The 19,770-nt window shown below is 49.8% G+C and overlaps 2 protein-coding genes across 5 annotated transcripts; both read right to left on the reverse strand.

Annotated features, from left to right (window-relative positions):
- Window positions 1-303: 303 nt before the first annotated feature.
- LOC141972014 (keratin, type II cytoskeletal cochleal-like) lies at window positions 304-6,929 on the reverse strand. 4 transcript variants are annotated; one of them, XM_074929741.1, is made up of 10 exons: window positions 6,558-6,929; window positions 6,310-6,482; window positions 5,463-5,677; window positions 3,672-3,732; window positions 3,087-3,182; window positions 2,627-2,791; window positions 1,976-2,101; window positions 1,274-1,494; window positions 889-923; window positions 304-763 (listed from the first exon to the last, which is right to left on the reverse strand). In XM_074929741.1, exons 1-10 carry the CDS (start codon window positions 6,886-6,888, stop codon window positions 468-470), a joined length of 1,719 nt encoding a protein of 572 aa, XP_074785842.1. In that variant the 5' UTR covers window positions 6,889-6,929; the 3' UTR covers window positions 304-467. The 4 variants fall into 4 exon arrangements, with proteins under 4 accessions (XP_074785842.1, XP_074785841.1, XP_074785843.1 ...); XM_074929740.1 differs by having other exon boundaries at window positions 6,543-6,929; XM_074929742.1 differs by having other exon boundaries at window positions 304-658; window positions 740-763; window positions 6,310-6,929.
- Window positions 6,930-12,083: 5,154 nt separating this feature from the next.
- Window positions 12,084-17,017, reverse strand: LOC141971945 (keratin, type II cytoskeletal cochleal-like). Its single transcript, XM_074929628.1, has 9 exons — window positions 16,277-17,017; window positions 15,261-15,481; window positions 14,658-14,718; window positions 14,046-14,141; window positions 13,759-13,923; window positions 13,505-13,630; window positions 12,948-13,168; window positions 12,793-12,827; window positions 12,084-12,556 (listed from the first exon to the last, which is right to left on the reverse strand). Exons 1-9 carry the CDS (start codon window positions 17,015-17,017, stop codon window positions 12,084-12,086), a joined length of 2,139 nt encoding a protein of 712 aa, XP_074785729.1.
- Between the last annotated feature and the right edge of the window lie 2,753 nt (window positions 17,018-19,770).

The following is a 19,770-nucleotide window of genomic DNA, read 5'->3' on the forward strand; positions in this document are numbered from 1 at the left end:
TTGCAGGCAGAGGCTTTTAGAGCGTCTTGGAGCTATTTTCATTGCTGAGGACCCAGGACTGTGGTTTCACGAGGCTGTCACCATTGTTTCAGGACGAGTGAAATGAATGTGCGTGGCCGAGCGCGGCTGTCCCCGTTCAGCAAAGTGCTTCCACTTTGCTTTAAATGTGTGACTCCAGGAGGAGAAAAAGGGAAGAACAAGGACTGTGCTGGAAGAGAGCCACCACTGGGGTCCACGACGGCTCTCCAAAGCCCTGTCAGTGACCTGTTACAACCTATGCTTTAGCCAAAGGTGCTCCAGATTTTTGCGGCGGGGTCCTGGTCTCCCCCCGCTGCCCCAAAGGTGGAGGGTGAAGGACGGAGGAAGGAGAGGCTCTAGCGCAGCTATTTACACCATTGATTCGTAGGGCAGCACTTGCTTTCGGAAACACGCCGTCGTCCGCATGGGGGGCCCCGGGCTCGCCATCCTTATCTGATGGTCTTTTTGCTAGTGGTGGTCTTGGAAACGATCCTCACGCTGCCTCCCGTGCTGGAGCTGACACCTCGGCTGCTCCCGGAGCTGAAGGTGCTGCCTCCTCCGTAGCTGAGGCCCCCGCCAAACCCTCCGCTCCCGCCTCCGAAGCCTCCACTGCTGCTCATGCTGTAGCCGCCGCCGCCGCCGCCGCCGCCCATGCTGAGACCCCCGCCCATGCCGAGACCTCCGCCCATGCCCAGGCAGCTGCCGCCGCCACCGTAGCCCATCCCGCTGGAGCTGCTGACCACGGCTGCAGGGAGACACAACACACACCCGCTTTGGGGTCCTGCCGGCTCCCCAGGATGGGGGGACCTGGACCATCACCCCTGCGGCAGGGGCTGAGACAGCAGGGGTGGAAAGTGGGGGGATACTTACAGACGCTCACGGCTCCGACTCCCTCTCCAGCCAGCCTGGTGGGAGAGGGGAAAGTAAGCAATAATGCCAAAGCATAGACAATATACAACATTAGCCACAGAGACCATCTAATTAGACTTTTTTGGCCTTCAGTAGGGCTTGTCCGCTGGTGGGACATGTCTGTATGAAAGGTAATAATGCTCATTTTTATTACTGCATCAGGTGCCAAGTGGTGGAGAAACTAATATTTTCCTACAAAGCTCACGATTTAAAACAATCCCTCTCTCTGCCCTTGTTTTACACCACTTGGTGCTCGAGCCTCTTGGGGTGAGCTGTCTCTTTGAGCCCAAGGAATGTGCCCTGCTCTGAAGAGCAGCACACGACAGGTCCATGTGCTTGCCCCCACCTGCTCTCCTCGCCCTCCAGCAGCTTCCTGTAGGTCGCGATCTCGATGTCCAGGGCCAGCTTGACGTTCATCAGCTCCTGGTACTCGCGGAGCTGCCGGGCCAGGTCGGCCTTGGCTTTCTGCAGAGCATCCTCCAGCTCAGCCAGTTTGTTCTTGGCATCCTTGAGGGCCAGCTCCCCACGCTCTTCCGCCTCGGTGATGGCTGCTTGGAGGTTGGCACACTGAAAGTAAGGAAAACAGATGGTTGATTATCCTGGGCTACCCTAAATTGCTCTCCTGATATTGCTATTGTATTGTAGATACTGGCTGGTGGCTCCCAGGATGGCACTGAGAGCTCCTGGTGGGCCATTAGGACAGTGACAGAGGGTGAGTGACCGGAGAGCTGCAGCCACGCTCCTGTTCCCCAAGAAAAGCAGACACCAACATCACTGCTTCACTACACACCTTTGCTGGGGGAGCTTGGTAGCTCACAATTTGCTTCTACAGCAAGAAAGCAACTATCACAGCACATCCTTGCTCTGAGATGACCTTCTCTGGTGGGCAAAGACAGGGGTGGCCATGCCCTCCTTAGTGCAGGGGGGAAGGCCTGGCCGTCCAGCCCGGCTCCAGCCCAGGAGCTGGCTCTGCCACGCCTGGCCACCATCACCTCCCGCCTGCCTCCCACCACACAGCAGCTACTCTGCAGGAGAATCCCCCTCCTACCTGTTTCTTCACGCTCTCAATCTCATTCCGCAGCCTCTGGACCATCCGGTTGATTTCTGAAATTTCTATCTTGGTGTTACGCAGGTCGTCACCGTGTCGCCCGGCAGAGACCTGGAGTTCCTCGTACTGGTATGTGGAAAGGAGGAGAGCACCGGTGAGGCACCACGGGGCTGAGGGAAGGGTGAGGGGACTTCAGGGCACAAAGTGCAGGTCTGGATGCGGGTTAAGTGTGGGGGACAACATTCCTCTGAGCAACCTGCCCATGGAACAGCAGCATTTGCCTCTAGTTATCAGTATATGCTAAGGCAGCAGCTATTTCATTGCGTAGAGCACCTGTGCATTGTCACCTACTGTTGAGAACCTGGGAGGGAAGGAGGAGTGCACTGTGTCTAAGGCCAGGCTACCAGTGACTCCTTGTGAGCCCAGGGTCAAGACATTTAAGGATCTTGTCCCTTGGTTTCACTGCAAGGAATATAAGGCTGGTCAACAGTAGCGGTCCACAAGCCAACACTGGGGATCTGTATGCAAGAGCCTATCGCAACACGCAGAGAAAACAACCTCCAGTGTAATGCTGTGATCCTTCCTCCGTTAGTGCTGCCCCCCATCAGCCACATGAATCGCAGAGATCAGTCGGTCATTCTGGTTACCCACCTTGTTTTGGTACCAAGCCTCCGCCTCAGCCCGGCTCCGGTTGGCGATGTCCTCGTACTGCGCTTTGACCTCTGCGATGATGCTGTTGAGGTCCAAGTTACGGTTGTTGTCCATGGACAGGACCACAGAGGTGTCGGATACTTGCTGCTGCATCTGGGACAATTCCTGCAGAAGATGCAAAAAATTAAGTTAATGGTCTGGTATTTGTGGTGGAAACCACACAGACAAGAGGTGGCTTGAGAGCTCTCTCCACTGAGACATTTTTTCTCATTTCCCCCTGCTCTGTCTCTAACTATCTACCCTTCTCCATCTTATGCCTGCATTATAATTTCAAAAAAGCGGTGACGACCTTCTCTTTTACCACCGTACAGCACTGAGCGTGGTGGCTGGAGATCTGGGAGGAGGAGAACTGAACAGCAGGGAGCTGGGGAGGATGCTATCACGGGGGCCGACTGCTTACCGCTTCGTAAAGAGCTCTCAGGAAGTTAATTTCATCTGCCAGCGCATCTGCTTTGGCCTGCAGCTCGACCTTGTTCATATAAGCGCCATCCACATCCTAAAGAAAAGAAAACCGAAGATGAAACCGCAAGCCAAAGTGGCTTCAGGACACCAGTGGGACCGTCTCTCCGCTTCCAGGTCTGTTATTCTTTAGGCTTCTTTTTATATTGCTATGATCAAGGTATTTCTTTTTTAATGTAATGTCGGACATTTACTGTGAACCAGAACCAGGCTTTTGGGCAGAAAGCAAAGCTCTGACTCACAGGGATGTGACCAGGGACAGAGTTAACCAGAGCCACAAAAGGCCAGATGGTTCACACCGGCAACCAGAGGAGATATCTTCAGAAATCAGGGCTGCTCCACTGGCACGGCAAAGGCTCTGCCCATCCCTGGCCTCAGGAGGACCCAGCCCTTACACCTCGATGTACCGGCATCGAAGCCTGACCCAACAGTGAGGCTGGAGGACCCCAGCGCCCATCCGCTTTGCTTGAACTCTGTTCATGTGAGTTCATTTCAATGGCTGTCCCATAACTCCCAGTTCACTCACCTTCTTGAGGACCACGAACTCGTTCTCTGCACCAGTGCGCCGGTTGATCTCATCTTCATATCTATTCGGAAAAAAGAGTGAGAGGGTTTTGGTGGAAATGAAGAGCAAAACCATCATGGGAGGCAGAGATGGGACCACTCCAGTCCCAAATCCTTGGTTGTGGCTGGCAGATATATTCCTTACTCCCGTCTGTCTGCAGTCCAGAGCAGAGCAAATGATCACGGACTCTGAACCTGCAAGACTCCATGGTGTGAGTAGTCCCAGCTAAAATGAATAGATTTTTATCACTGCCCTTAAAGTCAAGCTCATAGAGAAATGTGTGCAGGATCAGAGCCCGTTTCGGCAGGAAGCAGGAACAGACATTCTCGGTGACCTTTGCCCAAAGGAAAGTTATGCAAAAGGTTTTCAACAAAGCTGCATTGCAATACCTACAAATATATAATAATGTAACTATTTGTTATTTGATATTATAATAATGCTAATGGCTCGGAATAACCCGCTGCAGCATTTAATTAAAAAAAAAAAAAAAAAAAAAAGGTCTGTGATTCTTTAGCCATGGTTGTGCAAGAGGAGATCATTATGCCTCAGACTGTGTTTCTGTGGAACTTTTTATGGCTCTGAGCAACATCCTCTCATCAGATAATCAGGGCAGGGCTTAGCTAGAAAGTAGACAAAACATGTAGGCTCTTGAGGCAAGGACCTGGATTTTAAAGGCAGGTTTGAGCCAGTCCTCTAACTAATATTGGCAGAAATATCCCTGCAGATGGATCTCCGCGTGGACATGGGAAGAAATAGAAATTAGCCAGTGGACTGAAAACCAACCCCAGACTTGAAATAAAATGCACTCTCTTTCCCAGGCAGTAGCTCTGAACTCCAGACGATATAATTTGTCATTTTTGGCCAGATCAGTATTTCTAAAAACCTATAATACACATCAAGACCTGAAATGTACCCAAGTACAACATACCAGAAGCTATGTCAGTTCACCCTGTCAGCTCTAAGTGCCATCCCCCCATCCCCACCCAAAAAATGTCTCTTCACATGCTCAACTATCTAATATAAACCTATTTCAGGCCTCCAAGGTGTTTTTCTCAAATTTGCACTTGGCCAGATCTGGTTGAATAAGGGAGAGATTGTTCTACCAGACTACAGTCAACTAAAAATGAATGGCCTCGCCCCAAAAAAAGCACCTAAATGTCCCTCATAGTCATCAGATGCAGACTGGCATGTCCCACCTCCACTGGACACCTTATCTCCAGAGGGGATTAATTTGCTTCCCCAGGGAAATAATTTTCTTTGACAAGTCAGAGACAAGAGCTGAGCATCTTTCACGTGGTCAGAGCTGAGCGAGGGTGAGCGCACGCGGGTCGCCTGGGGCCCTCTGGAAAGGCGGGGATTTCCTTTGCAAAAAGAGAAACAGGGGATTTGGGAGCTGGCAGTTTACGTCAATGTTTCATTCCCTTTTTGTATGTCCATACACTCATGCGTTACGATTTTTTCTGTCTCCGGGTGTATTATTTTAGGAGACTCAAAGGATCAGACCATGACCTCCATTACACTGGAGCAGCTTCCCACGGGTGCGTGGATGCTGTGCTAAACGCTGCTCCCGCACCTAAGAAATCTGACGTAGCTAGAGGTAATTCTAAGACCAAGTTTTGCTTTTATATGTTCATTTTGCAAACTGGAAGAGGAACCCAGTGCAAATGCAAAGGTGTGCACCAGCGAGCATGAACCGCCTGCCCTGATTTTCCCGTTTGTTAATCATTTATGCTACAGAACACGATTTCTTACTTGTTCTTAAAGTCTTCCACCATGTCCTGCATGTTCCTCAGTTCAGAGTCCAAGCGTCCCCTCTCCCCCAGAAGACTGTCTAGCTGCCGCCTGAGGTTGTTGATGTAAGCTTCAAAAAGGGGCTCGAGAGATTTCCTGGTAACTGTGTGACCTTGCTCTTGGAGGAGGCTCCACTTGGTCTCCAGCACTTTGTTCTGCTGCTCCAAAAAGCGCACCTGGGGAGAAACAAAACAGGCACATGCTGAAGCCCAAGCAAGCAACGCACAAAAAAATCCACTGCCAGGAAAAGGGGGGATCATGCAACACAGAAAAAAAAACCCAAAAAACCCAAAAAACCCAAACCAAACAAACAGTCAAGAGATTCTGGGACGGTTGCGGGGAAATTATTGGGATCTTCTTGATTTAGGGCACCGGATCCTCAAACGTATCAAAAGCCTCTAAGATGTTTAGCGAGATTTTTCAAGAGCTATTAAGCAGGGTAAGCACCTCTGGGTCCTTCTCCCCCCACTAGATGCTCAGCCCACCTTACTGGTTTAAACTGGTGTTATCCCAGTGAGTTGTGTAGAGCTTTGCCATTTTGCAACAAGTAGAAGATCCATCAAGCCTCCGGGATGTTTTTTACAGGGAGGAGGGGGATTTACTTTTTCAATAAAATAAGATGCTGAAAAACTCATCCTTGCAAAGAAGAAACATAAGACAGTTCTTAGTTCTCAGCCAAACCCACGCTGTTTTTTTGTCTGGGATCAGTTCAGGCAAGCCCCTAAATCCAAACGAAGATTCTTCCTGTTATTTTTTCCCGAGGCAACTGATAATATGCATGGCTTGATGTTTAAGACCAAACTCTCACCTTGTCAATGAAGGAGGCAAATTTGTTGTTGAGGGTCTTGATCTGCTCCCGCTCCTGTGTTCGCACCTTCTGGATTTCCGGGTCAATGTCCAGCTTGAGGGGTGCCAGGAGGCTCTGGTTGACGGTCACTTCATGGATGCCACCAGGTGGGCAAACAGGGAACCCGGGGCCACCTCGACTATTTGGATGTCCCAGCCCAAATCCACTGCCCAGCCCATAGCCGCCACCACCACCAGCTCCTCCTAAGCCAAAACCAGCGCCTGCTCCACCACCATAGCCAAGACCAAAGCCAGCTCCTCCACCAAAGCCGTATCCACCACCGGCTCCACTCCGTAGACCTCCACCGACTGAGCTGTAGGAAATTCTTTTGCTTCCACCTAGGTTATAGAGACTTCTGCTGCCGAAGCCACCACCAGCTCCAAAGCCTCCTCCACCTCCGGCTCTTCCTCCTCCAACTCTGGAGACAGAGACAGAGCTAAAACTGCTTCTGGCACCACTGCCACCTCCTACGATAGCAGAGCCTGAGCTAAATCCCCTCATGCCCCCTCCAGTAGATGATCTGAAAGAGATCCGACTCATGGTGGCTTGTTCAATTGGAAACGCAAAGAGCGGGAGAGGGAAAAAAAAAAAAAAAAAAGCTGGTGAATAAAAGCTGCGCAGCAGGAAAAGAGCAGAGGGCAATGGAGACAGAAACCCCTGTGATGGGAGAGCTTGGGAGCCTCCTCTTTTATCTGCTTGGAAAACTTGGCACGGGAATTCAGAACTTGACGTGCCTTGCAGCAACTTGCCTTGTCAAACACACCTAGGCTACGGCGAGGCGCTGAAAAATGCATTGTTTGCAGGCAAGAAAGTAACGGAGTGAGGGAGCTCCCCCCTCTACCAAAGCCTGCCGCTCTGAGTCATGAAATTAGAATTGAATGGGACGACTCGCTGAGGTCTGCACTCAGGGACAGGATGCAACATGATTCTCCCAAGACCCTGGGAGCTGGTTTTCCTTAGGCAAGCCAAAGGCTCGCTCGCTTGAGCAAAGTTCCTTGCACCGAAGCTTTTGCAAGGTGAAATTTAGGGTTTAACACACTGCGCAGCAAACAGGGCAGCAGAAATCGGGGCTTTTCGAAGGCTGCCAGCTCTGGGACTGGCTTGGGAAAGGTGGGGCTGAAGGTAGTTTTACTTATCAGCGAATTCCTTGGATTTCTTTCAGAAAAGGGATCTGAATGATCACAGGTTTGCAGAGATGAGCTGAGTGGAAGTTGTCTTGTGGCAGTATTTTCTGGGATCTTACAAAAAAATTGTCATCCCTCATTGTGGGGGAAACTGAGGAATGAGTTGGCATGGCTTTCAAAGACAGCAAGTAAATCCCTTTTCCAAAATAAAATAACAGTCAATAGTACTACGAGACATAAAATAGTTATTAAAAAGATGCTGGAAATGATTGCTCTTCTTTTGAATCTCCTTGTCAGGCTCAGGGTTCAAAAGCTCCCTGTGAAGTGGTATTTTTATCACTTTTTTTCCACCCCCCTGTTTTTAACCAGCAGTTTCCACGTCATTGTTGGCTCTCCAAGACGTTCTGTGAAGGGGAATTCACCCACTTTTCTTCCAGCTCCTGCCACCCCCTTCTTCACTCTGCTGTGATCATTCAGTCGGAAAATTTTTCTAAAGTAGCCTTTGCCTCTTGATCTTAGGCTCTTGGATGAACCCTCACCCAGGAGCTTCAAGCTGCACGATGAGGCTACGTCGTGCTTTAGGACGGTGTAAAGGAAGAAGAGATGGGGGGCTCTTCTCTTGTGGCCATGAAGAGCTGGACACAGGTTACAAGAGAAGATACCCCCTCCCTCCCGCCCAAAATAATTCTGCAAACTGGATTCTGCCCAGCCACATCCTTGTGCCGTGAGGGTTACCCACCTCAGCCAGGTTGTATGGTAGATAAAATAATAGTGCAGGGCAGAGAGATGAAACCCTGAGCAGATAAATCAAAAAGATTCTCTAAATCGGCTACGTGAGCAATAAGTACAGGAGCCTGATCCAAAACGAGCAGCTTAAGGGTATCTGCTGCATCTCGTAGCTTGTTTCTGTTGATGTGTTTCCAACTGCCGTTTTCTCTGTCTGGGAACTTGAAAGAACCTGAGCAGAAGGGGAGGGTTTTTTGTTTTGTTTTGTTTTGCATTGAGTTTTTTTCTCATTGCAATCAGAAGAAGCCAGCACTCACAACCATCATCTCCCGCAAGCCCTCCTGTGGCTGCTTATTGCCAATAGTGTGAGTCACGGGCACCCGCAGCGCCTTCGGGCGAGCTATGGGGAAGCCGATCCTTGGACGGGCTGTTGCAAGGCACCCTCCCTCGGGAAGGGAGAAGCTGGGCGGTAGCAAGGGGGTGCTCTCGCCTCGGGAGTGGAGACACGGGAACATCCTGGGTGCTGGAAACGCAGAGTTTCGCAGGGAAAACTGCACCCACGCTCCCACGTCCAGAAGCAACGAACATGCCCCCCCACACACACCCTTCAGAGCTCAGGCACAGCAGCAGGTAACCTCAGTAATAACACCACTGGGGTTATGCTGACAGGGAAAATAAATTATTTCTGCTAGAAGCATTGCAGATGTATGGAGATTTGCTTTCCTGAGCCTGCAGATGTGAACTGGCGCATGTGTGCCAGATCCTGTGGATGGTGGCCAGGCAGCGAGCCTGCCTTTGACTTCCAAAGAGCTATGCAAAGTCACACCTGGGAACCAGAGCACAGCCTGCAAGTGTTTTAATTAAAGTGAAGAGAAAGGATTCGTGTTGAAGGCAGTCATTACCTCCCCAGCTCTTCTAGGAAAGCCTGTTGCTGCAGACAACAGTAATTAAGTGGAACATTACAAAGGATTTAGAAGTGTAAAGCAAATGATGGTTTAGGCACCAAAACAAGGAAAACTCTTGCAGAATCTCGCAGTCCCACACAGTTTCTTCGCTTGGCTTGTGTCACTCACACAGGCACTGTCCTCCTGAAGCTGCTCAGGGCTGTGTTTGCCCCCTCAGACAGGAAAGTTGCCTGCAGAAAGTTTGGGAAGCAGGATTTGCTGCAGGGGGGTTGCCTGGAGGGTGGTGGGTGGGCTGGGGATGCAGAGCAGAGGGAGGCGGAACGGGGCCAGCTGAGATGTTTGCAGGAGCTCAGCTGCCCGCGAGCACCACTTCTGGACTCTTATTTTTTTTTCAGCGCAGGCTGGAAGAAAGGCATTCAAAACTTTTAAGGTTAGTTAAGGTTAGGTTGTCATTAGGTGTGTTAATTCCTCACACCCGTGCTGTGTAATTCAGCATTTGCACAGGTGAGTACAGAAAACGGGGTGACTCAGAGTTTATTTTTAACCTTTACTAACTTTTGGCCTGTGCATCTGCAACACCCTCTGCCACAGCAGGGACCGAGGAGTTGGGTTTTGTCCTCGGACTTTGGTGTTTCTTGCTGCAGCTCCTGTGATTTTCTGGGTGAAGGGAGATGTGACGCTCCCGTGTTTCGGTGCGTCTGGGTTTCACTGAAGTTTTGCTCAAGCAGTTGTAAACCTGCTGGGTTTGGCGTGTACTTGCTTGCTCTTTCCCGTTTGCTGCACCAAGTTATATAAAGCCGGGATGCTGAGAGGTCAGGGAAGAGCCAAGCGTCTGACTCTTTGAAATGCAATAAGGTCTGAGTATTTGTCTGAGGGTTTTGCTTTTTTTTTCCCCCTTTTTCATTCTCCTTTTGCCGTGACGGCTGACCAAAATACCTGCATCGGTTGGTGAGTTGCTCTGTCCCAGCTCACCGAAACCCATCGTCAGTCTAGATCATCCTGATAAAATCCTCCCCCAGAACTCTCTATAAGCTTGGTTTTGCTACGTCTTGTACGAAAGCAAAAATTAAACACTGGGGTTTTGCCTGAGCTAGCAGAGCTGTGCAAAATTCTCCCTTCCATGGAAGAAAAACTTTTGGATTAACCCAAATCATATGTTAAGAAATTAATACTGATTTTTTTTTTTTTTTTCTGCCACCCTCCTTCTCCTTTTCTCTGATTCTTCAATTTGTTTTGGGACAACTGATTTCAAGCTTTTCATTACAACTTTATCAGAATTTTGAAACTTTTCCCCCACAGTAAAGCAAAATCCCCCTCCAGCTCACTCTGCTGAAGGTTGGGAACAGTTAATGACGTCGGTTCTCTTTTAGAATAAAAAGATGTAGGAATAAATAAATTACAATCCAGTTTTATTGGGCACATTCCAAAAAGAGAGAGAGGAAGGAAAACACAGTCATATCACTATCACTGAAGTATAAAAAGCTGCAATTTTTTTTTTTTTTTTTTTTTAATGGTATTGTCACAAAACCAAAAAGACAAGGTGGAAGGCTGGAGAGGTAAATTCCATCAGAAAGGGGAAAGTAGATTTGGGGCACTGGTGTGCCTTTGGGCTCCTGCTCCCGATTGCCTCGTTTCCCATGTGCTGGGCTGAAATCTGACTGCACTTCTGAGTTTACCAAACGTCTTTCTTTTCATACAGAAACATAGTGGAGATGCTGAAGTACCCCCAAGGAGAAGTGTGGACATGGCCCTTCAGGCAGTTTTTTCAGGGTAACTTCCACTGTCTCAGACTTTCACCTCGACTGCTGCTACTACAACAGTGGGGAAAGGCAGAGAGACTCGGACTGTTGGATTGATTTTGACTTTTTTTTTTAAGCCATTCCAACAAAACCTAGCACGAGACAGGACAGCAACCCAATTTAACTGCACACACTGATCTTTTGAAGAACTCTCTGCCTCAGTTATTATTAAGAATTAAAAAATCCTATCATTTAGAAAACAAGCCCTTTTCCCTAAGTTTTTGATCAGTCACTGATGGCTTCTCTGACGAAATACATCCATGAGATTATATGTAAGGTGCCACTACGGGCAAACTTCCATTTAAGAAAAGGAAGGACAGGAATGGAAGAGTAGTTTGGGCTTCCTTTTAGATAAGCTCATTGCAAGTGGAATCCACATCCCTGTGGGTGGTACTTTTCAGAAGAAGGGATCTCAGATTGCTTTCCTAATATTCTGAGCCACTGGCCAGGCTTGTGTGCCTGACTTCACACAGCTGCCGTGCTCAGCACATCTGGAAGAAACGTGTTTTTTGAAGCTCAGCTGTGAATGGGGAAAAGAGGGATTTTCCATCACACTCGAGTGACTCAGAAGTGACTCCCAATGGGCTCTGTGCTCCCATAATAAGGGATTTTAAGAGGGGTCCCACACTTGCAAACCACTGCCTGGGATCTTTCAGCAACCTCCTGGGATATTTCTACATAGCAGAAAAATAACCCACATCTCTGATAAAGATGAGTTGCTTAGCTTGACGGAGTGAGTTTGGTTCATCCTAGCAGTGGAGGCAAAGTGGGCTGAACTGAAAGAAAGTTCCCAGCCCATCCCTGGGCTTCTGTGAGCCAGAACTGAGCTAAAACCCCGAGTTATTGCCTCTTCGCTGCTATTTGATCTGCCTTAGCTGATGGCTGTCACAATTACAAACAAGCCGCTCAGCCTCATTAAAAGCAAACAAACAAAAAAACACAATTCCCCAGTCAGAAAATCACTTAGGCCCTTGTTTTCCTTTTAATCCTGTTTCAGGTACTTTGAGATCTGGTTAACACGTGCTCCGCTGCTTTTCTTGAACTGTGATCCAAATGCTTAAGAACTACGGAGGGAGCCGGGGCAGAGGTGGGTGGAGGGGATGGTGGTGTGCAGGAGCGATACGGGAGTAATGCAGGAGCAATGTGGGAGCGGTGGGTTTGGGGAGGGCCTGGTGTTGGTTTTACTCAGGCTGTGTAGCATTCTTCAGGCTTTGGCTTTTTATGCTCTTTTTGCTGGAGGAGGTTTTAGAGACAATTTTCACACCTGGGTTGGTGCCTTTTGCACTTCCAGAGCTGAAATTCCCTCCACTGGTGCTGCCGCCACCTCCTCCATAGCCAAAACCACTTGCAGTGCCGAGACCGCTGCCTCCTCCGTATCCACCTCCGAGACCACCACCACCCCCGAGTCCAAGTCCTCCTCCACTTCCAAAGCTGTAGCCTCCACCACTGCCACCTCCTCCAAGACCAAAACCACTTCCACCACCTCCTCCAAGACCAAAACCGCTTCCGCCGCCTCCTCCAAGACCAAAACCGCTTCCGCCGCCTCCTCCAAGACCAAAACCGCTTCCACCACCTCCTCCGCTTAGGCTCAGTCCACCAAATCCTCCTCCAAACCCAGCCCCACCAGCCATGCCAGAGTTGGAGCTGATGACAGCTGCAAGAAAAACCAAAGGGTTGGACATCTGCTTGGCAGTCACCCAGTTGCAGAAAGCACCATCATCAGGACCTTGATCCACAGGACTGGACCCAAATTCTGTCCCCTGCGCAAGCCACTGACACTGGTGAAGGGCCCTGAACGTCTTACACTGGGCGAAACCTCCCTTTTCCCAAGGTTGCTCACAGCTTCTGTTCCCAATGGGCCCAAAGCAAGACAAGTGCTGCAATACTTACAATAGCTGATGGGGTTGAGTCCCTCTCCACTGAGCCTGTTGGAGGGCAGATAAAGGGGAGGTTAGAGCAAACGGAAGGAGATAGGCAAGAGGAACAACTGCTGGCAAGGGGCAAAGCGGCAGTCGCTATTATTCCTGCAGGGATTTTGCCCCCACCTGCTCTCCTCGCCCTCCAGCAGCTTCCTGTAGGTCGCGATCTCGATGTCCAGGGCCAGCTTGACATTCATCAGCTCCTGGTACTCGCGGAGCTGCCGGGCCATGTCAGCTTTGGCCTTCTGCAGAGCATCTTCCAGGTCAATTATCTTTGCCTTGGCATCTTTGAGGGCCAGCTCCCCACGCTCCTCGGAGTCTCCGATGGCTGTCTGCAGGGTGGCACACTGCAAGAGGAGCGATTGGGACTCCTAAATGCTGCTTGTCTTTTGGGGTAAGAGTCCCCCAAGGAAGAAAACCATTCTGCTTGGGGTGAGTGTTAATGAAGAAAGTTATGACTGAAGTCGTTCACCCATAGCTAACACTGCTGGAGTTGAAATGCCAGCCTGGCAAGAATGATTTAATATGTGTGACAGCCCGGTGCCCTTTTCAGGAGAGAGTTCAACATGTTTAATGAGATGCATCATACTCAGTGGCTGCTAAAGTCCCTCCTCAGCAAAGCAGAGCTGTGGTGCTAAGAGACAACCCAACGGGGCTCCACAGGCTCCTTTTGCCATTCATACCTGATTCCTCGTGTTCTCTATCTCCGACCGGATCCTCTGGATTAGCCGGTTGAGCTCAGAGATTTCCCCCTTTGTGTTGCGCAGGTCGTCCCCGTGTTTCCCAGCTGTGGCCTGCAGCTCCTCAAACTGAGGTTCAGAAGGAAGAATAAACCATCTGAGATCCAGGTGGACAAGATGTGTCTCAAACAGCCTCATATAGCGACAGCAGTAATTTCCCCCAGAAACGCATCCATGGCATCTATGGGTCTGTTCACCTTGGTTTGGTACCAAGCCTCCGCCTCGGCCCGGCTCCTGTTGGCGATGTCTTCGTACTGAGCTTTGACTTCAGCTATGATGCTGCTGAGGTCCAGGTCCCGGTTGTTGTCCATGGACAGAATGACAGCGGTGTCGGACACTTGTGCACTGAGCTGAGCCAGCTCCTGCGAGAGAACACACAGGATCCCGGCCAGCTGCACTTACCTTCCCAGGTGCCATGAATGGCAGCAGTCACTGCCCAGGGGGTGACAACAGGACAGAAATCAGGGGAGGAGGGTGTCTGTACCGCATCGTAGAGGGCTCGGAGAAAATTGAGTTCATCGGTCAGGGCATCCACCTTGGCTTCCAGCTCCACCTTGTTCATGTAAGCAGCATCCACGTCCTGGAAAAGAGCAGCCATGGGGACATCTGTAGCACCTGGTACCTCTTCTTGGCCAAGATCTGGCCAAGCCTGGAGATGAGGCTGCCCCTTCCACTGCTGCAGTGGTGCTGCCTGACTGGAGAAGCTGTGCTGGGCACATCCCGCTTGGAAGAGCACCAGGAGCACATCTCTTGGCCGAAAGAAGTACTGGGTGTAAGTTTGGTACTGGGTAAGGAGGGGGGTGCAGGCCATTTGGCCGTTGTACCTGGGGTTCCTGGCACTACTGACCATCTTTGCTTCTACATGATCTGTTTTGCCCAGGCAAGCATGTGTGTATGTTGTGAGACAGGAATGGGACAAGAATTTATTTCCATCCTCCAAGCCCTTCCATTCCTTTCCCCCAAAACCACAATCCAAATGACAGCTGGATGAGGATGAGGATGCAGCTCCATGAGATCTCCCATCCTCTAGGACATTCCCAACCTGTGCAATGGTTCGGTCTAGCTCAGCATCCATAACACCTCCCGTCTCACCCACCTTCTTCAGCACCACGAATTCATTCTCCGCTGCTGTGCGTCGGTTGATTTCCTCTTCATATCTGCAGGGATAAAGGGAAAGACATACTGTATCCTACCTCCGTAAGCAGAAAAGTTGTAGGGGTAGGACTGCAAAGTTTTCTGGGCTGGGTATGGTGTTTTCCTGGAAACTGCCCAAATCAAATTTGTGGGAATCCCATTTCTCGAATGATTGAAACGACATTTTGACACAATGGAGATGGAACAAGGAGGGGAAAACTGGTTTTGATTATTTTCCTTTGCAAGTGTCATCACAACTTGTTGTGTCCTGGCTGAATCTGGATGTTCTGATTAGAAAAATGTCAATGGATCACCTTTCTGCTCCTGTCGAGGAAGAGGGGGGTTCTGCAAGGAGAGAGACCTCGCGGGAGTGATATATCAGAATGGGATTAGTTAGGGCTAGAGCACAGACTGGAGAGACTTTTTTTTCCCTTTCCCATAGAAAGTTTGATGAATATCTCAGGCTAGATGTTTGACCTTCAGAATTTAAGCGAGATTAATCCTACTGCCTAACGCATCCTGTTTCACCCCAGGGTGCCTGGATGTGCCACTAACAGACCCTCACTTGTTCTTGAAGTCCTCAACGAGGTCTTGCATGTTCTTCAGTTCCCCGTCCATGCGTCCTCTCTCGTTGAGCAGGTTGGCCAGCTGCCGCTTCAAGTTGTTGATGTAAGCCTCGAAGAGTGGGTCCAGATTGCTTTTGCCTGAGTTGGTTTTTTGACCTTGGTCCTGCAGGAGGGTCCATTTGGTCTCAAGCACCTTGTTCTGCTGCTCCAGGAAGCGAACCTGAGCATTGGGAAGCAGAAGAGGCTTAGCAGAAGATGCCGATGGCCAGTAATCAGCAACCAGGCCTGATGCACAAACCATGGAAATCCCAAACCAGGAGCACTAAATCCAGCTGTGAATATCCTCCAGATTATCTAGGGCTGTGTTAGCCCATCCAGTAGCTAAGAAATCTGCCCTCAGTGGACAGTTCTCTTCAGAGACAATTTAATTTAGCAAGCCAATGAGCAATCATTAGAAAATGTGGGTTCAGCTCTTTCATCACTTGCTTTCTTTAACATCCTTTGTTTTGTTTTTTTTTTCTTTGTTAGAGATATTTATCTTTCTTCATTAAAGCTAAGATCTGAGTACTACAGGTTAAAAGACAAGTACTTAATTGCTCATATATACTACATATTTACCCAAGTAAAAGCCAAGGAAGGACCTAAGCTGAGTCAATATAAAAAGGACTTTAGCTTGCAGGCAATAAAGCAGTAAGGACTAACACATCTGCTGCAATTCCCCACAGAGAGAGCCGGCTTAAGCAGCCAGATTTGGACCTGAAACTGCCTTACTCCATTTGAGTTAATATATCTTATCTCTCAGGCACAAAAACTGGATCTAATCCTCTTATTACTAGCTTCTAGCCTAATTTTCTGCCTTGTAACTGTTTAGAAGAACATTCTTTTTTGATTACTTTAATGAAGACGTGCAGATAGGAAACATGCAGTGGACTGTAGATCTATGAAGTTGTGTTTTTGTAGCTCCAAGACTGTCTCCCTCTCAATCACAATTCCACAGCACCTGATAAAGTCTTACCTTGTCAATGAAAGAAGCAAACTTGTTGTTGAGGGTCTTGATTTGCTCCTTCTCATCTTTTCGCACCTGATGGATGCTTGGATCTATCTCCAGGTTTAGCGGTGCCAGGAGACTCTGGTTGACAGTCACTTCTTGGATTGTACCAACTCCAGGTGGGCCACCACCAAATCCCACTGGGCTCCTGCCACTACCCAGCCCTCCACTGTATCCTCCCAGCCCTCCTACTCCACCAAAGCCAAACCCACCACCTCCCTGTCCACCACCAAAGCCAAGCCCACCAGCACCTCCACCAAAGCCATATCCACCACCTCCACCACCGAGACCAAGTCCAAGACCACCGCCAGCTCCACCACCACCAAGACCAAGACCACCACCAGCTCCACCACCACCAAATCCACAGCCACCGCCACCACCAAGACCACAGCCACCACCACCACCACCACCTCCCAGGCCAGAGCCACCACCAGCTCCACTCCCAAAAGCAGCTCGGAAGCTGCTTCCAACACCGATGGATATTCTCTTGCTACCGCCAAGGTTGTAGAGGCTCCTGCTGCCAAAACCGCAACCACCACCACCACCACCTCCTCCGATGAACCTTCCAAAACCTCCTCCACCTCCTCCAGAGCGTGCCATAGACATCGAACTAAAGCCAGCCCTGTGGCTGCTTGGAATAACTGCTGAGGCAGCACTGTAAGATCTGCCTCCACCTCCCCCTCTCATGCTGTAAGTTTGCCGGTTCATTGCAGCAGGAGAAAACAGCCCGACACAGCGGAAAACTGAGAGCGCAGCTCTGATGGAAGGGAGTGCAGGATGCCCTTTTTATCCCTCTGGGGATCTGGGCTTGGTTGCATGGAAGTCCAGTGATCAATTTAGTGCCTTCATGGTTTTGACGTGCCAGACAGCCAGCTGTCTTCTTGAAACTTGTTAAACACCGAGTGCACTCAAACACACCTATTGGAACCGGGGCGAATCTGCTCAGCTAGAAGAGTTATCTAACTCCCTGATTTTTGGCAGGGAGAGCTCAGCCTTAGTGCAAAACCTCTGTATGCTTGCAGGGATGTCTTGTTTTAGGTCCTAGCTGTGAAGCAAAAGAAAATAAATAAAAAAGGGTGAAAGAAGAGAAATAGCTCCCCAGACACCCCTATGCTAATTATAAGATGCGGTAGATCAGTGTAGAGCTTAGTGGAGAGTCCTCTGAATTAACTAGAGTGAAAGGCAGTTAGAATAAAACGGCGAAATCTGAACAAAAATATTTTGTGGGGCTTCTTCATCTGACGACAGAGCGCAGGTGTGATGTTCATGAGGCCTGACACCTCTTTCAGGGCTCTAATGTATCCAGCCTGCCTATTCACACTGGTTAGGCAGAGACCATCTTTTTTGAGCTGACTAGTGCAAAGAGGTCCTGATCCGTGATTTTCCTCTGAGATACTGTTATTTATATGTCACCTCAAGTTTTGTGCATTTAGCATTAGGTATTTAGTCTTTGGCAGGTTTCCCAGGCTTCCTTTCTGGAGATATTGGCATCTCCAGAGGACAATTCCGTCCCACCCAGGGGTTGCTGTTGCAACGTCTCCAGCCAGCTGATGATCTGGTTGATGCATTTTCATCTTGATCTAAAAAAGCATTTCAGTGAAAAGAGGCAGATTTTCTGAAAAACACTTTGCCCAGATTTTTGAAATGGTATTAGTTCCATATTAATATTAATATGTAATCAGTCTTGAGTTTCTCTCTGTGATTTCTCTTAAAGATCTCCGAACCTTTCCATTCAAAATGTTGCCAAAAGCTAAGATTTAACCAGCATGAAAAACACTCCCACAAATTCTCTTTATTTTACTTCCTGGAGTCCTTGGGAAAAAGAGCAAATTCAATAGGGTGTGGTGAACATTTTCTGGCATCCCAGACTTTGTGGAACTGCAATGTTTAGAGTATTTTATTCTTCATATTTAAGGGCTCAGTTCGTTTTCAACACGTTGCAGTGCTGGTGGCATTGCCCATGCTGTGTGCATGACTGGAGCTTAAACATATTTGCAGGACAGGACTCTACATGCCCTTCAAGATGCATTCATGTGCCCCAGTGCTACAAAACCATTAAGTAGAAGCTAAAATCCCACTGGCATCTCTGGAAGAAAAATTAAGCAGGTGCTTCATGTTCTACTGAATACAGAAGACCAAATATCTGATTATCCATGGAGAAATGCTGCCAGGCAGGCTCAAACTGGGAGAGTTGGGCCACTCAGAATTTCCCATTGCAGTGTGAGATTCCTGGTTGGCTTGCTTCTCTTTGGAAAATGTTGGTCTGAATCTACCTATGAGCACAGAATCACAGACTGGTTTGGGTTGGAAGGGACCATAAAGATGATCTAGTCCTAAGCCCCCAGGCAGGGCCACCCACCACTAGCCCAGGTTGCCCAAAGCCCCGTCCAACCTGGCCTTGAACCCTTCCAGGGAGGGGGCAGCCACAGCTGCTCTGGGCAGCCTGTGCCAGGGCCTCACCCCCCTCACAGGGGAGAATTTCTGCCTTAGATCTGATCTAAATCTCCCCCCTCGGTTTAAAACTGTCACCCCTCATCCTATCCCAACCCCTGAGCCAGAGTCCCTCCCCCCTTTCCCGCAGCCCCTTTCAGCCCTGGGGGGCCGCTCTAAGGTCTCCCTGGAGCCTTCTCTCCTCCAGCTGAACCCCCCAACTCTCAGCCTGTCCTCACAGGGGGGCTCCAGCCCCCCCAGCATCTCCGTGGCCTCCTCTGGCCCCGCTCGAGCAGGTCTGTGTCCTTCTGCTGTTGGTGCCCCAGAGCTGGACCCAGCCCTGCAGGGGGGTCTCCCAGAGCGGAGCAGAGGGGAGAATCCCCCCCTCGCCCTGTGCCCACCCTGCTCTGGGTGCAGCCCAGCACACGGGGCCTTTCCGGGCTGCCAGCCCACACTGTGGGCTCGTGTCCAGCTTCTCACGCACCAGTACCCCAAGTCCTTCTCCTTGGGGCTGCTCCCCATCCCCTCCTCGCCCAGCCTGGGTTTGTGCTTGGGGCTGCCCCCACCCACGGGCAGTTCCTCGCACTTGGCCTTGTTGAACTCCATGAGGTTTGCCCGTCCCACCCCTCCAGCCTGCCCAGGTCCCTCAGGATGGATCCCTCCCCTCCGGTGTGTCACCACACCACACAGCTCGGTGTCGTTGGTGAGCTGAGGGTGCACTGGGTCCCACTGTCCATGTCCCCAACAAAGATGTTAAACAGCACCAGCCCCACCCCGACCCCTGAGGAACACACTCGTCACCGCTCTCCACTCGGACATGGAGCCGTTGACCACAACTCTTGGAGTGTGACCATCCAGCCAGTTCCTGATCCACCGAGTGCTCTGTCTGTCAAATCCATGATGTCACTTAAAATTCATGAACATTTATTGCCTCGATTATTTGCATAAAATTCAAAACCCGGGTGCGATGGGAAAATGAGATTGTCTTCATGCTTTCTTGACCCCAGTAAAGGCAGATTGTCCTCAAGCTG

The sequence above is a fragment of the Athene noctua genome, chromosome 30 (assembly GCF_965140245.1).
Source record: "Athene noctua chromosome 30, bAthNoc1.hap1.1, whole genome shotgun sequence".
NCBI lineage: Eukaryota > Metazoa > Chordata > Aves > Strigiformes > Strigidae > Athene > Athene noctua.

Bases quoted from the DNA above. Each gene is read 5' to 3' on its own strand.
- LOC141972014 (XM_074929739.1), bottom strand. From the start codon at position 6,888: ATGAGTCGGATCTCTTTCAGATCATCTACTGGAGGGGGCATGAGGGGA. The intron at 3,183-3,671 runs GTGAGTGAACTG...TCTTTTCTTTAG, and splicing joins AGTTCGTGGTCCTCAAGAAG to GATGTGGATGGCGCTTATAT. The intron at 924-1,273 runs GTGGGGGCAAGC...CTCTCCCACCAG, and splicing joins CTGGAGGGCGAGGAGAGCAG to GCTGGCTGGAGAGGGAGTCG.
- LOC141971945 (XM_074929628.1), bottom strand. From the start codon at position 17,017: ATGAACCGGCAAACTTACAGCATGAGAGGGGGAGGTGGAGGCAGATCT. The intron at 15,482-16,276 runs GTAAGACTTTAT...CCCAATGCTCAG, and splicing joins TTGCTTCTTTCATTGACAAG to GTTCGCTTCCTGGAGCAGCA. The intron at 13,169-13,504 runs GTATGAATGGCA...CTCCTCTTGCAG, and splicing joins TAGAGAACACGAGGAATCAG to TGTGCCACCCTGCAGACAGC.